This window comes from Gymnoscopelus braueri (assembly GCF_963280865.1).
Source record: "Gymnoscopelus braueri genome assembly, chromosome: 23".
Lineage (NCBI taxonomy): Eukaryota > Metazoa > Chordata > Actinopteri > Myctophiformes > Myctophidae > Gymnoscopelus > Gymnoscopelus braueri.
Window position 1 is genome coordinate 32784756 of NC_137625.1, and position 24004 is coordinate 32808759.

The 24004-nt window shown below is 41.8% G+C and overlaps 2 protein-coding genes across 2 annotated transcripts in view; both read left to right on the forward strand.

The window, feature by feature from the left end:
• dclre1c (DNA cross-link repair 1C, PSO2 homolog) overlaps window positions 1-6670 on the forward strand; it is a 13614-nt gene extending 6944 nt beyond the window's left edge. Inside the window, exons 12-18 of the mRNA XM_080420811.1 lie at window positions 435-523; window positions 802-902; window positions 1292-1381; window positions 1745-1906; window positions 2899-3231; window positions 4118-4290; window positions 4938-6670. Of these exons, the coding sequence (XP_080276937.1) occupies window positions 435-523; window positions 802-902; window positions 1292-1381; window positions 1745-1906; window positions 2899-3231; window positions 4118-4290; window positions 4938-5231 (1242 nt within the window). The 3' untranslated portion in view covers window positions 5232-6670. The remainder of the gene's footprint in view (window positions 1-434; window positions 524-801; window positions 903-1291; window positions 1382-1744; window positions 1907-2898; window positions 3232-4117; window positions 4291-4937) is intronic.
• Window positions 6671-10961: 4291 nt separating this feature from the next.
• On the forward strand, window positions 10962-21802 carry LOC308079407 (ATP-dependent RNA helicase DDX39A-like). The gene is made up of 9 exons (XM_080420875.1): window positions 10962-11187; window positions 14754-14881; window positions 16209-16485; window positions 17146-17264; window positions 18016-18147; window positions 18745-18854; window positions 19067-19211; window positions 20708-20863; window positions 21575-21802. Exons 1-8 carry the CDS (start codon window positions 10971-10973, stop codon window positions 20861-20863), a joined length of 1284 nt encoding a protein of 427 aa, XP_080277001.1. The 5' UTR covers window positions 10962-10970; the 3' UTR covers window positions 21575-21802.
• The last annotated feature ends 2202 nt before the right edge of the window (window positions 21803-24004 follow it).

Consider the following 24004-nt stretch of genomic DNA (forward strand, 5'->3'; position numbering starts at 1 on the left):
CCTTTTAAAATTAAACGGTCTAACTTGAATGGATGCCACAATATATCAAAGTGCTGTACAACATCTGGACAATGGGGGATATTTCTTCCTGGAAAGATTAATAAATAATGTTTAACACATAATCAAATAATTGCCTCCAGCAGTAATTATTACACATCTACATTATGTGTGTTAGTTAGCTTAAGCTACTGTCTCTTTAATACATTTCTGTTTGAAGCACAATATAACTCGGCTAATTAATTTAATTGAGCATATATGTACATTACTAAGAGGTCATTACAATATGATAAATTACACAAAAATCCCAGTTCAGATTGTATCCATAATTCCTTTCTTTCAGTTCAAATGGAATAAAAAATGCACCTGTGAACACAGTCTCTGTTTATCCATCACTTTATTAATTCATTGATTTGTGATTTAAAATGTCTTTTCAGATTAAAGACTTCCTGTCATACCTGCAGCCAATCAACATCTACCCCAGTGTGATTCCGATTGGTCGATCACTTACTGATGTCACAGAGATGTGAGTTCCTATTGTTTGATCACTTACTGATGTCACAGAGATGTGCGTTCCTATTGGTCGAACACTTACTGATGTCTCAGAGATGTGAGTTCCTATTGGTCTAACACTTACCGACATTACAGAGATGTGAGTTCCTATTGGTCTAACACTTACTGACATTACAGAGATGTCAGTTCCTATTGGTCGAACACTTACTGACATTACAGAGATGTGAGTTCCTATTTGTCGAACACTTACTGACATTACAGAGATCTGAACGTCTCTCTCTCTCACATCAGGTTACAACCCATGTGCAGACTGCAGAGTGAACGAGCAGCATTCGTCTACAAGCCCCTGGGAGTTGTGCTCAAACGCACCAGGATGGAACAGCCTGCATACGGTGAGACACAAACACTTTTTTTTTTAAATAAATTGGCATTTTTATCTTGAGCCGAAAAACAGCAGATCTGCAAGCTCGCATACAACTTGGTTCTATTACATGTTATAGCTCTTAAATCTAACACTGTAAAAAAAAAACGTTCTCATTCGGGTGACGTTATACTTAATCTATATATCTCCGTTCTCAAATCTCCGTATTTCACTGTGTGTGTGTGTGTGTGTGTGTGTGTGTGTGTGTGTGTGTGTGTGTGTGTGTGTGTGTGTGTGTGTGTGTGTGTGTGTGTGTGTGTGTGTGTGTGTGTGTGTGTGTGTGTGTGTGTGTGTGTGTGTGTGTGTGTGTGTGTGTGTGTGTGTGTGTGTGTGTGTGTGTGCGTGCGTGCTGTATATCAGATTCAGACGGTGATGAAGGGCTGTTTGAAGGACCAGACCTGGCACCAGTCAGGAAGAAGATGTCTCTTAGCCATGAAGTGAAAAAAGATGGTGCTTAAAATACTTACTATTTAGTCTTTTTTTATATAGTGCTGTCATTTCCTGTCCTTGGTCTTGTTTTTTATCGTCGGTTGGAAACCTCATATGTCCAAAACTGTTACTATTCAGGATTCAAATTCAAAAATAGAAAAAGTAACAGATGGACAAGCTCAAAACGCGTCGCTTCGCACCGCGTTTCGGCCTTGTAGATCTGCTACTTTTGAGGCTTTTGTGTGACGCTGTAGTATGATCAAGTAGGGCGTACATTAACGAAAAAACACAAAAAGTTAAAATATGGAGATAAGAGGTTTCTGCCTGACAACAACGTTATGTTTTCTGTATTATTCACCAGTGTGTTGTATCTCTTGATCCTAGTGGAAGAGCACACTCCTGTGAGAACAGCAGCGCCTCCTGCAGCTGTGGAGGACATTACAGCGGACTCACGTTCCTCTGTAGGAAACTTCATGGACTGCACCGAGTCCAACGATGATGACGATGATGAAGAGGAGGAGGGGGAGGAACCATTCCAAATTAAAGGTACAGTAAGGGATTATTTTTGTTTTGTTTTTGTTTCGTTTGTTTGTTAAAATGAGTGTATTTTCTGTAGGAAATACTTACCATAATGTAGTGGTTGCAAAGGTATTAATAGATTGCCCGAGTCCCGTGGTCAGAGTTATGGTCCGGTTCTGATAAATATGAAGTAGTTCCGGTAGATTAGTAGATTTGGTGGGGGCCGCTCATTAGAAATAAATTAATAAAAAAAACTAGCATCATTTGTATTGTTGACCTATTTCTACCATATAGAGCAGGTTTCGTTCAATTTCGACCCCTCTGTCACATGGTACTAATGTTTGTGTCCAGAATCACTGCGCCGCGGCAGCCTACTCACGCACAAAATATATGACACAAAAAATAGTACCATGTGACAGAGGGGTTGAAATTGAACGAAACCTATTCTATATGGTAGAAATACGTCAACAATGCAAATGACGCTAGTTTTTTAAATAAATTTATTTTTAATGAGCGGCCCCCACCAAATCTACTAATCTACCGGAACTACTTCATATTCATCAGAACCGGACCATAACTCTGACCACGGGACTCGGGCAATCAATTAATACCTTTGCAACCACTACATTAATGGTAAGTATTTCCTACAGAAAATACTCAAAAAATCTGAACTAACCCTTTCACCACTCGAACCCCAGCATCCATATTCTGGGAGGAACATTAGCCCAAAAAATTGCAAAAACTACAAGCTCAAGAGAGCTTGTAGATCGGCAAGTAAAAAGAAATATATAAAAAATTAAGAAGTAGTGAAAAAAGCAGATCTACAAACTAACAACACGTTGCATCACGACACGTTGTGAGCTTGTAGCTCGCCTATTTTCACTAGTTTGGGTGCCGGGGAGAAATCTTGGGTCTTGAGCTAAAACGTTTGGGAAGCACTACAGTAGATTATACATTTAACTTTTTAGTTTTTACCAAATGACAGAAATGACTAAAACAATACCTTTTTAAACATGTAGGAGAACACGGAACCAAAGAGAAAGAAGAGGAAGAACAAACGACTGAAACGAACGGAGGAGAAGAGAGGGATGAAGGAGAAGAAAGAGAAAACGAGAAGAACAGCAGCGAGATGGATGATGGGAAGGAAGGAGGTGTCTCTCCTCCTAGCCCCGCCCCTACTCCCAGGTGGGAGGAGTTCTTCACCGCGGAGACGCTGACAGACAGCCAAAACAGCCTATCGCAATCCTGCGGCTCCGTCGCAAGCCCCTCCCCTTCCAAAATGACCGGCTCTCAAACCCCCGAGCTGTTCAGCGATGACGGGGAAGAGGGGGAGGAGCTATTAGAAATTAAAGGTACAGTAAGTGATTTTTTTGTTTAGTCACTAAGACCTGAGGCCGATTCTACAAATGTCTATGTTGCTATACAGACAAACCTTTTCATGTCAAGGACCCCCAAAATTAGATGTATTTGACCGCGGACCCCCCCATCTCAAGATGTTTTGTTCAAGGGACCCCCAGAAGCAAAGATTTGAGTAAAATAATTTTGCTTTAAACATGTATATATTCAAAGATTTGCACAAATATTCACAAATAGCAGATCTACAACCTCATAGTGCGGCACGAAGTGACGCTATATGAGCTTGTATATCTGCTATTTTTGAATAGCCAATTGTATAAAATAATGGTTAAAGTGGTTAAAATTACACAGATGCCTTCATGGTTTTAATGCGTTAAAGGAGCACTTCACCCGATTTCAACCTTATCTTCATATAAACGGTCCTTACTAATGCTCATTATAACATCATAATTTCTGTCTTACTCTGTGTCTCATTGGTGGGCTGGGGACAGTTCAGAAACCTGCCTACCAGTGACATCATCGATGGGGATTCAAAATAAATAGAAACTACAGCATTTCTCTTCCTGGAAAGTTAGCATGCTGGAATAGAAGCAAAAATAAATAAAAGTTTGAAATCATGTTTGCAATGACCAAACGTGCCTATCGATGATGTCACTGGTAGGCAGGTTTCTGAACTGTCCACAGCCCTCCTCTGAGAGACACAGAGTGACTACACAGAAAATTATTGAGGACCAATTATATGAAGATAAGGTTGAAAATGGGTGAAGTGATCCTTTAAATAGCTTAAATGATCATTAGCCTATCAGAATATTAGAGTTATAACTTTTATCCAAAACAAATCACTTATATTATAATATAATATATATATTTTTTAACATGTAGGAGAACAGGGGACAAAAGAGAAAAAAGAGGAAGAAGAATGGAAAGCATGCGGCTCCCACGCAAGCCCCTCCCCTTCCAGGATGACAGGCCCCTCCCCTTCCAGGATGTCAGGCTCTCAGACCCCGGACCTGTTCAGCGAGGATGAAAAGGACGACTTAGCAGACAAAGATAAGGTCGTTATAGTCTTAATTGTTTCATTGTTTTTTTAATTTTAATTTCGTTTTTGTTTTCAATTTCAGTATTAATAAAAAAAACATATGGTATGCATTAAGGCCACAGACCCCACAACTTAGAGTTATAGACCTGTAAGGGTCCATTTGGTTCCATTTTTACACTCTCAGAGTTGCAGACCCGTAAGGGTCCATTTGGTGCCATTTGTACACTCAGAGTTACAGACCGGTAAGGGTCCATTTGGTTCCATTTGTACACTCTCAGAGTTACAGACCCGTAAGGGTCCATTTGGTTCCATTTGTACACTCTCAGAGTTATAGACTCGTAAGGGTCCATTTGGTTCCATTTGTACACTCTCAGAGTTATAGACTCGTAAGGGTCCATTTGGTTCCATTTGTACACTCTCAGAGTATCAAAAATGCGTTACATTTGAAATTAACTAAGTATTTTAGTTTGTATTTTGTGGAAAAGGCTTAGTTCTAGTTTAGGCGAGATTCAACAAGCTTAGAAAAATAGTGAAACTTGCCTATCTACAAGCTCACAACGTATCAGTTCTAATTTTTTGTCACTGGGTTAAGTGGGTTTCGTTTTTGTTAACTATGATAACCTTGCTTACTTTCTCTCAACTCTCAATCTCTTGTTCAATCAGGCCTCTTCGGATCAGGACACGCCTGTGACTGCCGCACTCGTCGAAGGGAGGAGGGGGCGGGAACAAGGAGAGCTCGCCGCGTATGACGGGCCGCGTCAGAGGGAGGAGGAGATTGGCAGCCAGAGCGTCCAATCGGAAGAAGAGCTGTCGGCGTCGCAGGCGTCATCGGACTTTGACATTCCGTGCACGCCAGAGTCCCAAGCCCCGCCCATAGAGGAACTGGCAAAAATCTACAGGAAGTTGGCGTCCGGAGAGGAAGTAGTCGTTAGGAAAGGAAGTCAGGGTTCCACGTGACGGTGATTCTCAAAGTGTGGCCATGGGGACCATAGACATATAAAGGTAGACGCCTCATTCGGCTCTGAAGCGTCTGTATCTCGGGCGCGCTTCCTGCTTCCGCAGGGCTGCCGTGTGCGTCACACACGCGGAAGTTCGGTAGGTCAATCAGAGGCAGGTGGGGGCGGGTCTTTTTGTAACCCAGCTCTTAACCCAGCTCTTAACCCTTTGAGAGGCAGCAGCTGACAGCTGTGCGCAGCATCTAGTTAGTTGGAACTTGGCAAACTCCACACTCTATTTGTGAAATTCAAATAAGAGACTGGTCCTTTTTCATATCAAGGTCCATTATTTATTCAGCATTTGAGTCACGGAACACCGTTTGATAAGCTTTAGCCTCTCACACCCAAAACGTAGAATATGTTATCGTTCGATAAGCTGTTGTCAAAATAACAATTGTTTACGTTCTCTAATTGTGTACTTGTTTAGTAAGTAATGCAGATGTTTAACAATTTGACTCTTGACAGTGTGAAATGTTATACTCAAGATTTAAAGATCTATAAGGGTCCATTTGGTTATTATCAACTCTCCATCATTTAGCTGGGTACCACCTGGAACCCCCTCAATGACCACTGGTGGTTCCCGGACCACTGGTTGAGAACCATTGCACTGACAAGTCCCGGAAAAGACGCACTGTGATTGGCCAGTAGTCAACGCACTGTGAGCGCTGTGATTGGCCAGTAGTCACTTTGAGTGACAGGTTCCCTGCGGAAGACGGAAGAGCCGCCGTGTATTGCGATACAAGTCGCCCCAATGAACTGCAGAGGCCAATGAGGTATCTAGGTTTCTAATATCTATGATGGGGACCCCACACCTTTTGAACTCCTTTGAAATATTGTAGGAAATGGAACAAAACCATTGAGAGACAAGGCAACACACAGTGTGAGACAGTCTGGCATAAATGCTTACACATACATACACAGCGTTCTCTGAAAGAACGGTTCTTTGTTACAGGTGTTTCTATAAAGAATGTTTTTTTGTTACGGGGGGGGGGGGTGTTTCTATAAAGAATGGTTCTTTGTGCTATAAAGTTAAGTTCATTATGGTCATGGTTTTGTAGTCTCTCTGATGTGATGTCAAACAACCTTATAGTTGTTGTCATGCACACCAATTTGAAGAGCAGGCCAAGTTGATGACATCACGTGTGATGTCACGGACTGTACATTATGTTGATTATTCCGATTAATTTATTTTCAGTTTATCTATTATTTTTTGTATTTGTTGACGTTCTAGATATTGAGTCAACAGTCAAATAACAACACTCACCAGTGTGTTAGTTCAGTTAGTGATGGAAATCCCTCATTTAAACCTAATGGTTCAGTTTGATCTTTGGTAAAAGGAAATAAACCTTACACATGACAAGTGGTAAGTATAAATGTTCTTGTTGTTTTCTTGTTGACATATTTGATTGCCTTTTATAATAAAAGAAAGTGTAAAAAAAAAGAAAGCCTTGTTGTCCCCGGAACAGTGTTTGTGTCAGGATTGGAGTATTGCTGTGCCTCGGATGTTAGGTCCACCGTCGGCCCACCTACCTCACTCTCTAAGCAACTTTAATATACTTATTAATTAGGCTACTTTCTTGTTTTATGTATTATATGTGTAGGCTTGTTTCTCTGTCAGGCTTCTCAAAACTAATTGGCGCTAGAGTGGGATTAATGAGGTAGAATCAATGCATTGTGAAAATTAACCCCTTTCTAATCTTTTCTTCTAGAGACCGCATTACAGTGTGTCCAAATGGAACCAAATGTTTGGACATGTAAGGGGCCATTTGGTTCCTAACTATCAATAATTTAACTGGGGACCCCCTGGAGTTCCCCAGGCCACTGGCAGTAGGCCTACATTGACATACGGTAGGCCCATTTTTATAATCTTTGGTATTACCAGGCCGGGGAATCGAACACCAACCTTCCAAATTCAAGGCAGATATTCTAACCACAAGGCCACTTGAACTACTGAATATGTTGCACAATCTACAGTTATAATAGTAGAATTATTGCAGTTGCTAGTGAAACAAACAAGCGTGAACTAAGCTGACACACATTGACTCATGAAAGTGATGTAAACCCCCCTATGGAATACACTGCTTTAATTCAGTCCTAGTTTGAGCCCATAAGCACCAAACCACAAATAGCTCAACGTTCACGGCATATCAACAGTCATTTCTTACTGAATGCACCTGTGTATGACACCTGCGTCCTCGTTTTGTACTTTGGTGACACACTGCTTTAGTCTGTTGATTCCTTTGTTATTGCAAGATTGCATCAGAGGTTTGTTTCTTGTAACAGAAATAGGGCTGAATAGTGAATATTGTTGCTTTCTAGATGGAAACCTAGTTTTGTAAATGTTTATTATTTTTTATTTATTTTTCCAATCTATTGAGTTGACATGATTATGACTAGCGTTGGCATGTCCGCTTATTATACGTGACTTTGGGCTTGTTTTTATGTTAAGTCGCTTGTAAATATTGGTAGTTGCGGGTTGCATTTTGTTTGGGCTTGTTTCTCAAGTGTGTAGTTGCTTATTATTTGGGATTGTTTCCCAATGCTGTTAAACCAGTGGTTCTTAAACATTTTCATGGCAAGAACCTCCATATTATGTTTATACGGCCCTTCCAGCAGGGTTTATCTGAACATATTTAGTGCCAGGGCCCACCATACAAAATGTGTGTTGTTAAAATGTTTAAAAAATATTCCAAGATCACCCCCAAAAAAAATTTAATTATTTTTTTTTTATTACAAGATTCTTTTGAAAATAGCAGATCTACAAGCTCACATCAAAATCTGGCAACACTGGATATGACTAAAGGTTCTTCACCTTCTGTCGGCGAAGACTGATGTACACTGGTGGAATGAATGGACTAATTGGTGGTCCTGATGAGATACTGTAGTACCCAGCTGGTTAACCACATGAACCCTAGCATCCCTATTCTGGCACCAACATTCAGAAGATCTACACGCTCGCTTGTAGATCTGCTATTTTCAATGAATATATTTATGGGATGAAACCTGATTTTGTTGTATACCACATGTGCTGAGTACAACACCCTTTCTTTCTTTCTTTTTAATAAGTAATTTCTTGGGCATTTCTGAGCCTTTATTTGATAGGTACCATGGAGAAACAAAGGGAGAGAATAGGGGAGCAACCTGCAGCAAATCGTCTGTCCGCCCCGGGAATCGAACCGGGGACTCTCTGTCACAGTGGTTCCCAAACTATTTAGCTCAAGACCCAAAAGAAAAATTGCCCAGGACCCAAACTAGTGAGAATAGTGACCCAAATAGGACCTCAGCTCACAATGCGTTGCCCTGCAACGCAAGAGCTTGTAGATCGTCTGTGATCAGCTAATCTCCGGCACCGTTGGCTTGATCGCAGCGAAACCATGGACACACACTCCCTGGATGCCAGAGCTGAACCCCTGACCCAAAGTTTTCACATGGTCCTCTTATACACGAATCCACGGAGCGCTGCCCTGGGCGCAGCCATTGCTGCGGTGTCAACGCTCCGCGGACGCGACACCGCAGCAATGGCCGCCTACAGGCAGCTACAGGCAGCGCGTCTGTGGATTCGTCTATAGCGCCACCAGGAGGCCGATTTTTGCAAAACAAATTGATTTATTTTTTACAGTACTCCTACAACTTTTGTCCAAATCACGCAAATTGGTACACAGTATCTTGATAGTCATTAAACCAAATAGGTCTTTCAGATTTTTCATATTCCACCTTGATTGGCTAAGATTGGCTTCCAAAGTTTGCAGGAGTGGTCCGTTTTGAACAAAATGCCTCAGATCAAATGTACACAGCGTGCAATTTCCGTGAAATTTTGCACGCACATTCCCACTAGGCCGGGGAAGAAATGCCAGTTGAAATATTTCAAATCAGCCTCATGGTGGCGCTATAACAGGCCAATTCGTGTTTTTGCCTTAAACTGCACCGATCTGTGTAAAACTTTGTATGCGCACTCCTTAGAGGCCTCCTTTTTTCACATCTGCCTTTGCAGATATAGGAGTTTGTCATGTTTCTTCCAACCCCTGGACATTCATGGCGTCCTTAGTTTTGTCTTTGTTCTGCAGTCTTTGGACATTTAGTTGCATCCTCTGTTCATCATGTCCCTTGTTTGGTTTGGCTTTAGTCTTGTTTTCCTGGTTAGCTGTGTGTTATGTATAGTATTTTTATATGTTCTGCCTAGTTTCTGTGGTTCTTTGTTAAGTTTGTGTTTTGGTCTTACAGTTTTGCACTAGTTTCCCCAGGTGTTGATCCTGTGATTTGCCAGTGTTTTCAACCTGTGTTCTGTTGACTTGAGCACCTGTGTCTAGATGTAACCTTTGCGTTCAAATCCATAAGATTCAACCATAATTCCCTCAAACAAGCCGAAAAAAAGACATTGAACGCCAACAGCAAACACACAGCATGAGTCATGACACAGTACGGTCAAAACCGTGTGTGTGTGTGTGTGTGTGTGTGTGTGTGTGTGTGTGTGTGTGTGTGTGTGTGTGTGTGTGTGTGTGTGTGTGTGTGTGTGTGTGTGTGTGTGTGTGTAAAACAAAAAAACAAAGCAATAAATCAGAAGCAAAGTCCACACACACACACACACACACACACACACACACACACACACACACACACACACACACACACACACACACACACACACACACACACACACACACACACACACAGGTGTGTCATGTTGCATTATTAGAGTGACAGTTTGTTCAAGCTCAATTTTGACTCGACGCTGGAAAGAGAAGAACCTGCCTGGTAAGATTAAGATATTTATATTATTTAGATATTTATGTTATAATGTTTTATGTTTGTTATGGGGGGGGGGGGTGTACAGATCTGGTGGTGGTGGTGGTGGTGGGGGGGCAGTCGGCAAGGTCTTGAAATTATATTATTATTATTAAAAAAAAGAAAATCATTTGAAATAGTGAAAACAGCTGATTTACAAGCTCACATTGCGTTGTATATGGTGTGTTGAATAGTGTTAACCCTTAAAGGAGTATTTCACCCTCAAGATGACCCCACCTCCCCACCCATTTAATTACTCAACCCCCATGAAGCCTAGAATTCACGGCGATTGTATTGTTTCTGTCTCATTCGTGAATGAAAGAATCCAAAAATGAAGAGAATATAATATACAGGGTATGCACAAACAAAGTGCATACCCTGCAAGTGAGGTTGGCCTTGTATTTCTGTAAAGTTGCAGTCTGTAGGTGCTACTAGCTAGCTGATGTAAGCCAGTCCGTCCAGTGTGGTTGTTTCTTTGTTGCTCTGGTGGCAAAATGTTTATTTCGTCGAAGAAAAAAATGTGGAACTTAGAAATAGTTTACTTTGCGTTTCGTCCCATTTAGCAAGGTAATGGGCGGCGGTAATGTTTGCTACTATGTGTTACTTCCACAACATAACCATACCGTCGCCTTGAAAGTAACTAACCTATTACACTTGAATCTGACTAAATTGTTATAACCCACCACTGGTTGGTTGGCAAGGAGTCACATTGAGGAAATGTTGGAACAAGCCCAGCAACTAATCCTTCCTAGCAGGCATGCAAAAACAAAACCGTGTTATTTGTAAAGCAAATGGCAATACTAAGGTGTGAATGGCCATCCCGCTGCGGTGAAGGTGATGCAAATTGTCGCTTTGGCACTGTTCCTGCCAGTGCTTAGATTCACAACTTACAATTGTTTCATTATTACAGACAGACACAATGGCTGAGAATGATGTTGACCACGAGCCTCTCGACTATTCAGAACCAGAAGATGAGGAGCCTCAAGGACCCCCCACAGAAAGCGCCACTCCGGCCGGCAAGAAGGAAGTGAAGGGTTCATATGTCTCCATCCACAGCTCTGGCTTCAGAGACTTCCTGCTTAAACCAGAGCTGCTCCGTGCCATTGTCGACTGTGGTTTCGAGCATCCTTCTGAAGGTGAGGCTGGTTTAATAGCTTGTGCTTTTACCAAGTCGATTGGTACAGTTAGTCTAGGACCTGGCTAAGATATGTATGCACTTCATTTAGGAGAGAATATCTCAACTGTTCTTGGCTAATATGACCCCAGGGAACAATTTAGGAACGTTGACTAATTCTCTATCCGGGACGAAATACCTGAAAATGACCACGCCCTTTTTAAAATGACCATAACCGGTGCACTGCTTCCAACCTGGCTCTATCTGCTAAACTGTGGGAGCTGCAGATTTACTGAGATGCTAAAAGTGTTCAGGATACTTGTTTAGGGAAACATAGTAAAGTGTAACATTTCTATATTGATATTTTATGACAGAACAGCTAAAAGAAACCACTAAAAACATACAGTCCAGGGCCATATGGGATATCTTTGCACGAATCAATTTAAAAGCACCACATTTGTCCCAGATGTAACCCAGGGCATGCTCTAATGATTTAGCAAGGGTGCCCGAGCCAGCGACCTTCAGGGTCATCATAGTGGCCAAATCCAATATGGCCGCCACCTGACAAGGTTTTTGGCTATAATGTTTGAACCACACATTTTTTGACAATTAGAAACATGTTTGAATGCTTATCTTTATGATTTAATCTATCTAGAGGACACTAATTTGATTATCACAAATATGGCCACTATGTTATGAAACAACCAATGCATCTTACAATGTAATTTTGTTGAAACAATAGAATGATTTAACAGTAGAACTCATTCCTAATGATACAGCTACAGCTAATACAGTATGTTCAACAATGCTCAGCATAAAATGTAATACTATATAGTATTACTATTCTATACACCATTGACTAGTATGATATCATACTAGTCAAAGGTGTATATAATTGTTTACAATATGTTTATATCACATTATGGTGTAACATTAACAGCAACAGCTTTACTGGCACCTGCAAGATAGGTCCAGTAAGGTTCACAAGTCTTAGTCATGGAGTCCCAGTCTGGGATATTTTGTTGGATGGAGGTTGTCTGATTCCAATAGAAGCTGGTCTGCAGCAGTGTTTACATGCTGAATCAGTGCAGCTTGGGTGGGAGGAATGTTCTTGAGGGACTGAGAAAAGCCACTGTCAAGATTCATCTACTCTGCTGTGGCCATCACAGCTCTTGCTGTATATGATGATGACCATACACTCCAATCTTTGGACATGGCCATTGGAGTTGATCTTTTCAGGCTCCAAGGGGAGGGTGACCAGGGTTCCTTTGAGATACCTGCACTCCTTTTCCCATAGTCAGGGAAGGCTGATGTTGGTCAAATCCCTTTTGGTCCCTTGAGAACCTTCCTCCCACCCAAGCTGCACTGATTCAGCATTCAGAACCTGGGAACCTTACTGGACCCATCTTGCAGATGCCAGTTGTGTGTGTGTGTGTGTGTGTGTGTGTGTGTGTGTGTGTGTGTGTGTGTGTGTGTGTGTGTGTGTGTGTGTGTGTGTGTGTGTGTGTGTGTGTGTGTGTGTGTGTGTGTGTGTGTGTGTGTGTGTGTGTGTGTGTGTGGTGCAGTACAGTTATTGCAGTGCTGTTCTGTTGTTGTAGTAACACCGAGACAAATTCCTAGCAACCATTTTTTGTTTAGCAATTAACTTTTCTGATTCTAATTTAAATGTATTGTTCAAATTCCATACACCTTTGACTATTACGATAGTATTACATTTATGCTGAGCATTGATGTGCAAGTCAGAGTGCTCTAGATGGATTCAATCATAAATATGAGCATTCCAATGTGTTTCTAATGCTCAAAAAGCATATCGTAGACACCAAGTTTGCCAAATATTAAAGTAAGTAAAACACATTTTCGAAACCAATATTTATTTGAAATATGCAAAATAGAGGTCCAGCCACACCCAGCCATAAAGATAAGCATTCCAACATGTTTCTAATTGTCAAAAAACATGATTTAGACACCAAGTTTGCGTTTATAGCTCATCTGGTTCAAAAGTTTTAGCCAAGACCTTTTTCTGGTGGTGGCCATATTGGATTTGGCCACAATGATGACCCATTGCTGGCTCAGGTACCCTCGCTAAATCATTAGAGCATGCCCTTTTTTTTTTTTTTTTTAGCTATTCTGTCATAAAATATCAAATTAGAAATATTACACTTGTCTATGTTTCCCTAAACATAAGTATTCTGAACATTTTGAGCACCTCAGTAAATCTGTAGCGTTAACGGTTTAGCAGATAGAGCCATGTTGGAAGTAATGCACCGGTTATGGTCATTTAAGTGTTAAAAAAGGGCGTGGTCATTTTCAGGTATTTCGTCCCGGATAGAGAATTAGTCAACGTTCCTAAATTGTTCCCCGGGGTCATATTTGCCAAGAACAGTTGAGATATTCTCTCCTAAATTAAGTGCATACATATCTTAGCTAGGTCCTCTACTAAGTAGGATAAGATGTCCAGTGACATGCTCAGGAATTGGCTCTGGTCCATAGTGTTAGGAGTTCTCCTTAAAGGACAACTTTATTTATTTTATTAGTTTGTAATGATAATAATTAAAAGATGAGTGTTAAAAAAAATCTTGTATTGCTTTCTATAGTTTTTTTTTATTATTTAGTGATTTTTAACTGGGGGGCGGGGGCATTTGATCCATTGGTAAATAGTCATGAACGCAGCCTCCGATTTCCGTGAAACTTTGTACACACATCCCCACTAGGCCAAGGAAGAAATGCCAACCTACATTTTTCAAATCAGCCTCATGGTGGCGCTGTAACAGGCAGATTCACGTTTTGGCCTATTTCTAGGCCTATTTTTAGGCCAAAACGTGAATCTGCCTGTTACAGCGCCACCATGAGGCTGATTTGAAAAATGTAGGGTGGCATTTCTTCCTTGTTGTAAAAAAACAAAGTTGTCCTTTAACTCTATGATAATGTGACTCTTAGGGCATTCTTCTCATACCGCCGATAGCGCAGTCTCTCGACTACTAAAAATAAAGAATACACTTCCGCTACTCACCAAAACAAAGAATACACTTCCGCTACTCACCAAAAAAAGGCGGTTTTACGGTGTTGAAAGCCTACTCTCCTCGGTGGTAAAACTCTGAGCCCCCCACCTTCTGTCTAAAATATACTTCTTGGCCAGAAAATAAAATATTCCACCACGGAAAAAATGTTTTAGTTAGTGTTTTTGTGAGTAGAGAAAGTGTATTCTTTATTTTTGCTAAAGTTGAGAGACTGGGCAACCGGCGGTATGAAAAGAACGCCCGAAGACGAAGAGTCACATCAGCATCAAGGAGAACTCCTAACACTATGGACCAGAGTTACTGAAGAGTTCTCTGAATCTGTTCTTGAGAGATTAATTCAAGGCAGACACACAGCGTTTAAACCTGCTGGAGGTATACCTGACGAAGATCTCCAGCAGGTATAAACGTTGTCTGCCTTGTGTATTCACAGAAAAAATGTTTTTGTCTGTGAATAATCATTAAAATACTGCTGACCTAGCATAAGCTGTCTTGTACTACAGCACTGAATGCGATTTTCATTGTTGTGTAGGCAGTTAAATGCAGTAGCCTGTTTTCTTTGCCTTTGTCACAGTCCAGCATGAATGCATCCCGCATGCCATCCTTGGCATGGACATCCTCTGCCAGGCCAAGTCTGGTATGGGCAAGACGGCTGTGTTTGTGCTGGCCACACTGCAGCAGATTGAGCCGGTTGACGAACAGGTCGGTACCTATGTTTAAAAGGTTGACTGTCTGTGCTGGTTTTTCTTTTTTATATTTTTTCTTTTTGACATTTTCTTCTTATTTAACCAATTGAACCCTTGAAATAGCATCCCTATTCTGGGGGACACATTTGCTGAAAGTAGCTGACGATCTTAGATGACTATTTCTATGCATTTTATGTATTACCCCGTGTTTACCTTGCTTACTGTAAATCTCTCTGGATTAAGAGCGTCTGCTAAATTGTAAATTGTACTTACAAGATCACAGTACGCTGCCCACCTTGTGAGCTTGATGGGCTATTTTTGGTGGACAAATTTGGTATAGAGGGGGGAAAAAAGACCATGGCAGCTTTTGAAGATGCTGGGGCCGACTGAAACATGCATCATTCATCAAACAGTCAATGGAGTCTAATGTGTGTTGAGTGTTCAAACTTGCTAGCATGCTGGTCTCATTTTAATCAGTTTCATGACTGAAAACCTGATTCCACACAGTACGCTGCCCACCTTGTATTGTTGTATTAGGCAGGGGTGGGCAGCATTTATTTAACAGCTGTACTGTACTGTATCACTCTGGTGTACTCTGGACTCTACATAAAACAATCCACGTCAATGTCGTATCAACTTTTAAATGAGCCTATAAATGTATACAGGATCTTATCTGATATGCACCACTCCATAGGTCACTGATACAACACTGCATTATGTTATAAATATGGACTCAAGGCTGTCTGTTTCACTGTTACATTATGAACATAAAACATTTGAGTACATACGGATGGAGGAATGCAGGTATAGTACTCAAATGGTAAATATGAATTGCTATTAATTGGAGTCGAGTTAAATTAATTTGTCTCAAAGCCATTAACATGGTAGCCTTTTAGAATGTAGATTTCTTTTGGGGGGGCGGGGTCATTTTGTTTTTCTTTGAGGACTTGGCGGGCCGGATTGAGATGGTCAAAGGGCCGAGTCCGGCCCCGGGCCGTATGTTGCCCATGTGTGAGGACTAGCAAATACCTACACACAGGGAGTGTCTCTGAATCACGGGATGTTTACATGGCACTTAAGTTGCGTATTGATTAATAGAACACTATGTTGGACAGATAGACAAAGAAGGCACACATAATTCATGCTTAAATAATGTAAAAAATGCAAGAACATTTTACGTAATTATTTATCACATGTGGAATATGAATATTTACAGATACATTGACTAGCTGTGCCCCAAATGCTTCAGTTAATTTCGATATGTCAAGTGAGACCTTCAGGCACGGTCTGTAGTGCTCTAAAGTAACCCCCCCCCCCCCCCCCCCCCCCAATCTCTTCCCCAGGTATCGGTGTTAGTCATGTGTCACACAAGAGAGCTGGCTTTCCAGATCGGCAAAGAGTACGAGCGTTTCTCCAAGTACATGCCCACCGTGAAGGCGGCGGTGTTCTTCGGTGGCCTGGCCATCAAGAAGGACGAGGATGTGCTAAAGGAGAACTGCCCCCACATTGTGGTGGGGACGCCAGGTCGCATCCTGGCCCTAATCCGCAACAAGACCCTCAACTTGAAGAACGTCAAGCACTTTGTCCTGGATGAGTGCGACAAGATGCTGGAGCAGCTAGGTATGCAGTTGCTGTTCGATGCCGTCCGATGGCTTCATGCAACCAGTCTTATTGATGATGTAGATCAGTGGTTCTCAAACTGTTTCATGTCAAGGACCCTCAGATTAATATGTATTTTGCCACAGATCCCCATCTGAAAAGAATTGGTACCATAGACCGCCAGAAGAGATTTGTGGTGTTTACAATTTTTTTCTTTTTTAAGCGCAAGTTCAAGATTTTTCAAAAAATCCGAAAATAGCTGATCTAAAAGCTCTCAACTCTTCGAATTGTGAGTTTGTAGGTCGACTATTTTCAAATAGCCAAAGTGTAAAATAGGGTCAAAGTGACATGAGCCTGAAGCCTACTGAAACCGTTTCCTCCTCCATATTCCTGGGCTGTGTTCTTTTGCAAGGCACTTAATCGCCAGCTGCTCCCTCAGCTCGGTAATGCTGAAACTGAATTTCCCCCATGGGGATAATAAGGTCTACAAATAAATAATAAGATAAAGAATCGCAGTCCCATGCTTTATAATTGTATATGCAATGACCAATTTAAATATTAGTCGTAAAATATTCTTCTACGGGTGCATGCCCGTCCGTTTTTGAATGCAATCTTCAATAGTGGTTCCTTTACAGGTCTACTTGTTTGTAACTCGACTTGCACTGTGTGTGTTTGTGTCAGACATGAGACGTGACGTGCAAGACATCTTTAGACTTACACCCCACGAGAAGCAGTGTATGATGTTCAGCGCTACCCTGAGCAAAGAGATCCGACCAGTCTGCCGGAAGTTCATGCAGGATGTAAGTATGCTGATTGGTTTTGCAAGGCAGTGGTTATCAGAGTGGGGTCCGAGGGACCCCCAGGTGTCTTTGAGGGGTGTTCCAAGAGGTCCCCAGCTAAATAATGATTAGTCTGTAACTCTGCGGGTTTCCAAATAGAACAAAATGGACCCCTAAGGATCCACTTGGTTACATTTGTACACTCAGAGTTACAGGGGTCCATGGCGTAATGCCAACCAAACTGGGGGTCCTTGACGTCAGAAGTTTGAGGATCACTGCTGTTTTTCCATCCTACCAGGTGTAGGATGGTCCCTTGATCAGATGTAAGCTAGTAAGTCTGAGAAACTGACTCAACGAAGTATAGCCAGCTGTATTATGAAATAATATAGAGCAGAAGAACTCGGCAATGAAATCAAGTGAAGTGCTGGTGTACTTCGTAGAGTGTCTGTACAAGGACAGTAGATAATGCAATTGATGTCCTAGTAGCATGGAAAACCAGCAGTACTTTAAGTCCTTAGGGCTGTAGTTTAGGAAACTCTATAGGCCTACTATCTCTAATGACTTTGTGGCAGCTTTGTTTGAGCAAGATAGACTTCATTTCCTTGTGCCAAGTGTGTCTATTCCATTTGTGCCAATAGTTGGTTAAATCTATGAGTCTTCCTGACTGACATAGAAAACTGAATGTCCAGAACCAAATAATGCAACGTTTGTTTCTCCAAGTAATTCCTTGTAGTTTGTTCCTTACCCAATGAGTGTTCTCCTTCTCTTACAGCCCATGGAGGTGTTTGTGGACGATGAGACGAAGCTAACACTCCACGGCCTCCAGCAGTACTACTGCAAGCTGAAGGACAGCGAGAAGAACCGCAAACTATTTGACCTGCTTGATGTCTTGGAATTCAACCAGGTAGATTTCTGGGCTTATTTTGGTCCAGGCCTGTATTAGTATTATTTAAAAAAAATGTTGTTGGCGTTTTGCCTTTATTGATAGATTGCAGTAGGCTGACAGGAAATGGGGAGAGAGATGGGGGGGGGGGGGGGGTGACACGCAGCAAAGGTCCCGCGACACACTGTCAGGCTGGCATTGCAGCCTAGGGTGCCTGGACCTGTATTTTCCTTTTTGATAATTAACACAGTGCCTCTAAATATTGAAAAATCACATTTTCTGGCCTTGGATAGATGTTTAAAAGGCAATGTTGTGGAATTGTGTTAATAAAAAAAGTATGAAGTGAAATCTGTGCAAGCAATGGGTATTCTCGACCAAATGGTACACAATAAACCTACCACATCGGTACGGTCATAATCGCATCAAGGATTTCAAGCTTGTCTTGGCATTTCCTCATGCCTTCCTGTCATTCTTCACTGTATTGTCTGAGATGTTTACACCTTTTATTTAATTTTGAATCCTCTTTCTACTACTGCTACCAGGGAGCTTACAATACACACTGTTATCTGTTTGCTTTGTGTGGTGGGTAGTCCTGTAATGTGTTCTCTGTGCCACTAGGTGGTGATCTTTGTCAAGTCAGTCCAGCGCTGCGTGGCGTTGTCCCAGCTTCTAGTGGAACAGAATTTCCCTGCCATTGCCATCCACAGAGGAATGGCTCAGGAGGAGAGGTCAGTCTTGCACACACACATACATTTTCCTCTTACACCCACACATGCTTCCCCTCCCTCATAAACACACATTCTATTGAGCTCCAAATGCTGGGTATGTTTGCGGAGCACGAAGCCTCATCAATTAACTCAGCACATCATTACCTTCAAAGGCAGGAGGGGAGATTGGACTGTAGCAGCTGTGTTGATAATCTCTTTTCGCTCCTCCTCAGGCTGTCCCGCTATCAGCAGTTCAAGGATTTCCAGAAGCGGCTCCTGGTGGCCACCAACCTCTTCGGTAGAGGGATGGACATTGAGCGGGTCAACATCGTATTCAACTACGACATGCCAGAAGATTCCGACACATATCTGCACAGGGTGAGGGACTGCCGGGAGGCAGGAAAAAAACACAAGAGTACCTGTTTGTTTGTGCCCCATTTGTTTTGATTGAAATTGATTGAAAGTTTTATTAGGCAGCAAATTAAAAAAAACATCACAATTACATTTATAATACAAGTCCTTGCGGTCTTGTTTCCATTGAGGTCCTTGGTATTCATTTCATAGACATATATAGTAGCAACCAAACAGTTCAAATATCAACACAAAAATACTGAGAAAATAACACTATATTTATGTAGTAACTTCACAGGACAACTCGGTTATTTCTCACTTGGTTATTTATTCAGCTTTGCTCAGGTAAACAAACACAGCCTCACAGCTTGCCCTGTGCTGGTAACTGACTGACTTCCTGTGTTACCTGATCCCTGCCAAGTTGGACTGCTCTGCCCTCTGGTGGGCAGGCAGGGTAACCAATAAACATTCTAGGTTCACAATATTACAATTTACAAAAAAAAAAGCATGAAAAACAAACAAAAAAATATATATATATGTACAAAAAAGGGGTGGGGGGGTCATCTGTCTAACGAGAAACTGGTACTACTTCATTTGGCCTCCAGAAAGGTGAGTTTTTAGGGCTGTTTTAAATGAGCCCAGTGAACTGCATTTTTTAAGGGATGGGGTTAGACTATGTTTGTTTTATGGGTGGATGGTACCAGATTGTTGTTTACGCTCCCTCTAGTTTCGTGACTGTGGGTGTCACTAACTTTTTGGAGGTATTTAGACAGATATACGGGTATAGGGGGCATTTCGGGCAAATCTGCATTTACAATTTTGAAGACCAGTCCCCTTTTTAGTTGTTTAACCCTGTCTTCCACCCTGAGCCAGCCTAGGCTTGCAAAATGAGTGGGAGAGAGGTGGGTCATGGTAACCTCACTCCGTCAAATGGAAGAAGCTTGCGACACACATTTTGTTTCACAGCGTACTTGCATCTGAGACTCCGGGCGCAGAATCGATGACAGACGGAGTTTCATTTTTTCAAGCTACTAGGCAGGTGATTGGATGATCCCGCCCCTAGCAGCCGCTGATTGGTTCGTATGCGCAGCGGTTCGGGCAGCTTTACTCTGTGAGCAATCCCAGACCCTCCTTCCTGAAACCAAATGCAAATGAGATTTCCGGAGGGAGGGGTGGTTTACCAGGCTAGGGTCATGGGCCCCAGTCCGAGAAGTAGTCGAATCAGTTTGTTTTGGGAGGTTTGTCTTCCATGTTTATCGGCCACTGTGGTTAGTATGTCATTTGGCTCGCAGAAGTATTGCGAGTTGCTTATTGGACTATCATGAACTTATCCCAGAAATTAAAGATCAGTTGCATACATAAAGACGTACTGTATCATTCAATTCGACAAGCTCATGAAGGCAACCAGTCTAGATGATCAAGCAACACAAAGACACAATGGAATGACCAATGGAGTCACAGGTAGAGTAAATTCCCCTAAAATCAGTCTCATGTGATGTTCTCTTGTCCTCCCTGGCATACAGGTGGCCCGTGCGGGTAGGTTCGGTACCAAAGGCCTGGCCATCACTTTTGTGTCTGACGAGACAGACGCCAAGACATTGAACGACGTGCAGGACCGCTTTGAGGTCAACGTGGCTGAACTTCCAGAAGAGATTGACATCTCCACCTACATACAGTAAGTCTACTTCCCCCTAAATGTCTGCCGTCTCCAGATTCAGGGTAAAATTGATGAAGTAAACCTTTAATCACATTAATCCTGGCTTCCCTATTTTGGGAATGTCATTATCGTCAATCATTTTCAAATCTTTTCACACACATAAAAATTAAATGGCATGAATTTTCAGTATTTTTGAAAAGTATCCACAAGTTTCCTAGGGCATTGTGGGCATCACTTCCTGTCGATTTGATCCCTGATACCTGATCAAATCGACAGGAAGTGATGCCCACAATGCCAATGACTTGTGGATAAATGGTTCTTAAATGTTTGACGCAGTCCTTGTTTGTAAGACTTGCAGACATGTTGGCATTGTGATATTTGCACCATGTTGGCACAAATGTGATATGTGCATCAAAGAGGTTAAAGCTGCTTCACTATCACAATAACATGGCCCATGTTCTGCTAGTCCTAAAAGGCCAGTGGGATTATGTCAGCTCACAATCGCACTTCAAATAATGAGCTGATGTTATGACTCAGAAAGGCTGGCAATCAAGCAATTGTTAGTGCAGTGTAACTGGAGAGGCCTGGGCAAATAGAGTGTCCTTATGCATTTAACCTGGTGGTGAAGTCTGAATGCTCAGCTGTTGCTCGTCATAGAAGCAGCGCTCTCTATGAATGCTGGACTCATGTCTTCTCCTATATTCCTTTCTCTCTTTCCTTTTTAGTTGAGTAGTCCAGATGAGTAGTCAGTCCAGGGAAAAGACTTCTCCTTCCTGTGAATCTCTTGGTGTGTTCTTGTGCTTGGAAGGAAAATCCACTTCACTGTTCAAGGCTCCTGCTTGTCAATTATGTTCACCAAACCTTTTTATTTTAATGTTGTTTTTTGGGGGGGAAGGTGTCAAGTTTTAATTTCTCATTACAGTGACTTTTTTTTTTGGTCTCAAATTAAACCTTTTTATAACTGTCTGTGATGCTATGCTTTCCTTGATTTTTACGTTTGTCAGAATCTCAAGTAGAGCTTTAGAAAATCCAGAGAAACTGTAGTTTTTGGAAAATACTTCCACTGTTTTTTTGCTCCTACACATGTGTGCGGTCAAAACATGTTCAGACTAGCGCATTGACTTAAGATTTTTTTATTATTTATAATTGTTTATCACTGCACAGTTTTGTTTTTATATATTTCGGATGGTAATACATTGAAATAATGACTCCTGTAAAAAGTATATTTTGGCTTACAAGGCAGCGCTGTGTTTGGGACGCTCATAAATTGTTGATCCCCACAGTGAATTCTGTCCTTAAGAGGACTTCTGATCATGAACCATTTTAATCCTAGCATCCCTATTCTAGGTGGACATTAATTTCAGCAGAGAGGTTTGGTGTAGGAGGGGGGGGGGGAGCAGACCAAGTACAGAGTGTACGGTCAAGTTTACTAAGTATTGATGGTTCAAGTGGTTAACTATCTGAAAATACACATTAACATGAATCTAACACAACACTACACAATGATAGTGTTGTCAAACCAGTCCATGGATCTATCTATGAAATCTATGAAAAGGTTTAATCTGCAACATAGGTAGTAGGGGTCCCTGCTTCATCTCTCTCTCAGTTATAGGGGTCCTTGGCCTGAAAAACATTGAAGACCCCTGATCTACAGACAGAGGAAGGTTTGTGTAGAGCAGGGGTGTTCAACACGGGGTCCGGGACCTCTAGGGGGTTCTCAGAGTTACTACAGGGGGTCCAGCAAATCTTTGTGTGATGATGAACAATAGCCGAAAATAGCAGATCTACAAGCTCACAACACCTCGAAGAATTGCTGTAGAGGGAAAAAGAGCAGACCAAGTACAGAGGCCAACGGTCAAGTTGACTAAATATTGAGGGTTTAAAAGATTAACTATCTGGAAATACACATTAACATGAATCCAATTAACTATGAACACAATTAACCATGTTGGATACACTTGTATACCGTACACTATGGGGGGAGGGGTCCCTGCTTCATCTCTCTCTTAGCTAGGGGGGGTCCTTGGCCTGAAAAACGTAAAAAAAAAAATATATATATATATAGCGGTCGAATAGTGGTTCAAATAGGGTCCAAGGAGCTACAAACGCTTTGTATATGTATTTTTGGCCTAGGTTTTGCACCCCGTCCGTCCGTCCGTCTGTGATCAGCTAATCTCCGGCACCGTTGGCTTGATCGCAGCGAAACTATGGACACACACTCCCTGGATGCCAGAGCTGAACCCCTGACCCAACATTTTTCACATGGTCCTGTTATAGCGCCACCGGGAGGCGATTTTTGCAAAACACATTTTGTTATATTACTTTTACAGATTTTGTTCAAACATCACACAAATCGGTACACATTTTCTCTATTGTCATGCGATCAAGACGGATCAGTCCGATTTTTCATATTCCATCAACATTGCCGACCCATAATAACCTACCTGACCTGGCTCCAAGGAGCACTTGTTCTAGTTTAAAATGAGATACCTCTACATCTGACTAGAAATGTCAAAAGAAATGTCAGTGCCCTTTCAGGAGTTTATGTCATGTTTCTGGCCATATTTCCAACCCCTGGACATTCATGGCGTCCTTAGTTTTGTCTTTGTTCTTCAGTCTTTGGACATTTAGTTGCATCCTCTGTTCATCATGTCCCTTGTTTGGTTTGGCTTTAGTCTTGTTTTCCTGGTTAGCTGTGTGGTATAGTATTTTTATATGTTCTGCCTAGTTTCTGTGGTTCTATGTTAAGTTTGTGTTTTGGTCTTACAGTTTTGCACTAGTTTCCCCAGGTGTTGTGTTCTGTTGACTTGAGCACCTTTGTCGATTGATGTTGATGTTACCTTTGCGTTCAAATCCATAAGATTCAACCATAATTCCCTCAAACAAACCGGGGAAAAAAAGACATTGAGTGCCAACCGCAAACACATAGTATGAGTCATGACACAGTACGGTCAAAACTGTGTGTGTGTGTGTGTGTGTGTGTGTGTGTGTGTGTGTGTAAAACAAAGCAATATGTCAGGAGCGAAGTCCACACACACACACACACACACACACACACACACACACACACACACACACACACACACACACACACACACACACACACACACACACACACACACACAGGTGTGTCATGTTGCATTATTATTAGAGTGACAGTTTG